This window comes from Saccostrea echinata, unplaced genomic scaffold (genome assembly GCF_033153115.1).
Source record: "Saccostrea echinata isolate AGI-Se365-2 ecotype Australia unplaced genomic scaffold, CSIRO_AGI_Sech_v1 ptg000033l, whole genome shotgun sequence".
NCBI classification, from domain to species: Eukaryota; Metazoa; Mollusca; class Bivalvia; order Ostreida; family Ostreidae; genus Saccostrea; species Saccostrea echinata.
In genome coordinates this window covers 37761539-37765357 of record NW_026889782.1, presented here as the reverse complement: position 1 = coordinate 37765357, position 3819 = coordinate 37761539, and the positions used below count along the sequence as shown (strand labels likewise).

The window sequence follows — 3819 nt, the reverse complement described above, 5'->3', positions numbered from 1 at the left end:
CGCCACGCGGGCGACAATGTTTCTGATGATCCTGTGCCTTATTTATTTTAATGTCAGCATATTTATTTAAGACAAATATTAACATTCATATATTTGTTTCAGGTGATGCTGTCTAAAAGTGACTTATTATACCCCCCTCCCCGCAAACAAATTCTGGGGAGTACACAGGAATCACCTTGTCCGTCCGTTTATCCGTCTGCCTGTCTTTCTGTGCAAACGTGTCCGGTCCATATATTTCCTATGGAAGAACATTAAAATCTACTGCTTCACACAAAGATTGCACATGACCTGAGGGTGTGTTATGTAGGGCTGGGTATTGAAATCTTTTTTTCGAAACGATACATATTGCGATACAGAGATGCGATATGCGATAGGTATTGTCGATACAGACAAATTAGAAAACACTCTCTTATTTTGTTTGTTGTGTGTTTTTTAAAGGGGTTACTTAGTATTTTTTGATTACAGCATAAATTTATAATAAAATAAAACTACATTTTAAATCCTTGTTATTTTATTCCCTTTGAATTGACAGTGCAAGACAGATTAATGTCATTGTTGGTCCATATTTTTTTTGAGAAAAACCAAAGCATCCACTTGGTCTGGTTTCAGACAGGCCCTTGTGCTTGAAACGATGTCGCCGCTAAATACTCTTTCCGAAGCTACAGATGATGCTTGAACACAGAGATATTCTTCAGCTAGAACAATCAAATTTGGAAAGTCAAAACTTCTTTCCCTCCAGAAAAGAAGAGGGTTTTCCAACATGCTTGTTTGTGGAATACCCCTGTATTTTTCTACTTCCCTTCTGGCAATCTCACTATCCTGTAAAGGAGGATCTACATGTGTTACTTCTATGTCATCATCAAACAACGAAGACAAAGCTGACTTTTTCAGTGGAGGCTGAAATTATAAAGTATAATTTTAATAAAAGATTTTCAATACACATTTCTTAGTAAATAACATACTGTAGCTAGTGCTTATTTATTATTTAATCATTAAGTAGAAATTAGCAAAATAGCTATCACCTCACAAGCAGCAACATCTTTTTCATCTTTAGGTGCAGTAGAGCTACTGTCAAGCTCCATATTTAAACTTGGTAGGGCTGGTTTGGCAGAAATTTCAGATTCAGCTCCTGGTTCTTGCTTGACAATTATGTTGTCTTTGCACAAAGCCACAATAGTAATACATTTGTTGATGATTCTCTCCCATGTTCCTTCATCAATCATGGTAGTTTTTTTAGTTCTGGGATCAAGGGCACTTGCCTCCTCTAGAAAATGAACAATGTTCTGTTGTGTGTATCTTACTGCTAGATTCTTGCCAACCAACTCTTTTATTGATTTCAAAGATGCCGAGTCAGTGTCACAAATTGTAAAATGCTTCCTAAGTTTTCCTAATAAAGGCAAAATAAGTCCTGCGGTAGGTGACTTTTCTTCACATAGTGCTACTGTTGCTGTCATCATTATTTTCATGACTTCCACAAACTCCTCACATCTCTGAATCTAACATTCCAGCCACTATCTTTCCCTTCTGATTTAAGCGTTTTACATTGTCATCAAGTAAAGTAGCTAAAATCGCAGGCCTTTGCTCAAGAAATCTTTCTAGCATGCTGTATGTGGAGTTCCACCTTGTTTTACAGTCCATGATTAATCTATGAATGGGTATGTTAAGTCCCTCCTGTTTCACTTTCAAGAGTTCAGTTGCTATATTGCTTTTGTGAAAAAATGTTACTATTGCCCTTACCTTGCCAAGGACTTTTTAAAGCGAAGGGTCAGTTAATGCCTTATTTGAGGCAAGGTTAAGCGTGTGCGCAAAGCATCCCAATTTTAATTCTGCTCCTGATACCTGAATTGCTATGTCCATATTTGAAGCATTATCCACTGTAATAACTTTAACTTTTTTCTCAATACCCCACTTCATCATAGCTGATCTGAGCTCAAATCCCACTCTGTCTCCAGTGTGACTGCCTCCAAATTTTTCTGTCTGCAAAACTTTTGAGCATAATTTCCACTCAGGTTTTTTCAAATAATGACAAGTAATTGTTAAGTAAGATTCTGTTGCGCGTGACGTCCATGCATCAGAAGTCAGAGCCACAGCTTTTGCTGCACTTAAATCAGTTTGAAGTTTAGCTTGTTCTTGAGATAAAAGTGCAGGTATTAATTGTTCACTGACAGTATGTCTGTTAGGTGGGTGATATCTAGGATCAAGTTGGTAGAGCATGTTCCTATAAAAAAAAATTATTCCTTACAAGATAGTATATGAAATAATTCAGGGAATTTATCATTGTTTATCAAAAGGAATTATCATATCGATGAAATAGAGTACATTACCTGAAAGCTGGGCTCTCAATTGTACTATAAGGTCGCAGGTCCTGGATTATGTATTCTACAACTGCATTAGTAATCTCGTTAGATTTTGCAGATGGCAACTTTGCTGTTCTAGCGATGGTCCATGGGGTAACAGAAGTAGAACTGACACTTTTCACTGCCGGTGGGGCTAATGTGTTTACGCTGACTGTGTTGATACTTGACATCGTTTTCACGTTACTTGTGGAAGTAATGGCAGCTAAAATATTTTACCAAATTGCTTTGAGTTTAAATAAACTATGATATATACATTAGAGATTTAAAAATTCTGATTGATATTTTATTTTCGGTTTCCACGATTCCATGATTTTGATTTGTTCGACGCGCCATTTTACCTACCGGAATTGCCTCCACGTTTCACGGTAGCAAACAGGTCAATGTTGTGATGCCGTCTAAGATGGGTAGATAGGTTTGTTGTTCCACCAGAACTTGCGACTTCTTGTAGACAAATATTACATTTTGCCTTTTTACAGCTGACTTTTGTGTAATGGCACCACACCTTCGACATGTTTATTTGCTTTGAAGTCATGCGTTTAGAGGATTTTAGATAAGTCGTTCGAAATGTTAGTCGCTCTGGCTTACCGAAAAGACATTTTTTTTCTCTTAATTAAACGTCGAATTAATCGAGCAATACGCAAGCATCTCTGTATCGGTTATCGTATCACTAAAAATACCGATATATACCGATTACCGATATATTGATCCAGCCCTAGTGTTATGACCTTGACCCAAGGTTATTCCGGCAGACCTTAACGTTCAAAAGGTGATTTATGCCAGAAAATGCTGAAGGTGATCCAATTCTCATATTTTCAGATGGAAGTCAACTAAACCTATGGTGCATGTGCTTATATCAGATGGCACACTAACTATGACACATACGAATCAAGCCTAGTGATCGCAAAAAATCGAATCGCACCAGTAAAGCAATCGTCTACCTCTCGTCTCGAATTATATGGTGTAGTGCTTGCATCTTTACTTCATCTAAAACTTGTAACAGAAATTAATTTTAAATTTAGCAAGATTTTGCACATAACTGATTCCATTCTTGTCAGAGCGCAAATATAACGAGAGAGTTACGGATTCGGAACATTCGTGACTTATATTATAGTATTTGATAAAAGTGACATATAGGTCCATCGGGCCGGGTGTTCGTATATTGTAATATAATTTTAAGTGATTATCTATTTTGTTTAACACATGTCACCATAATAGTTAAACACTACTGCTACTTCATATATAGCAACATTCCAACGCCCGCTAGATCCGTGCAATTTCTTAGGAAATTAACCTATTTAACCTAGTTATCAAAACGGCAAGAGGAGTTCGTCTTTTTACAGGTGTGAAATTTAATCTTTTATATCTTTACTAGATGAAATCCCGCGCAAGCGCGGGAAATTGAATTTATACCACTACCGACAGAAAAAAAATCCAATAATATATACATTGTAGTTTCTACTGA

The 3819-nt window shown here is 36.7% G+C and overlaps 1 protein-coding gene across 1 annotated transcript; it reads right to left on the bottom strand.

The window, feature by feature from the left end:
- Window positions 1-549: 549 nt before the first annotated feature.
- Window positions 550-2868, bottom strand: LOC133198532 (E3 SUMO-protein ligase ZBED1-like). The gene is made up of 5 exons (XM_061334615.1): window positions 2700-2868; window positions 2325-2559; window positions 1840-2218; window positions 1023-1490; window positions 550-897 (listed from the first exon to the last, which is right to left on the bottom strand). Exons 1-5 carry the CDS (start codon window positions 2866-2868, stop codon window positions 550-552), a joined length of 1599 nt encoding a protein of 532 aa, XP_061190599.1.
- Between the last annotated feature and the right edge of the window lie 951 nt (window positions 2869-3819).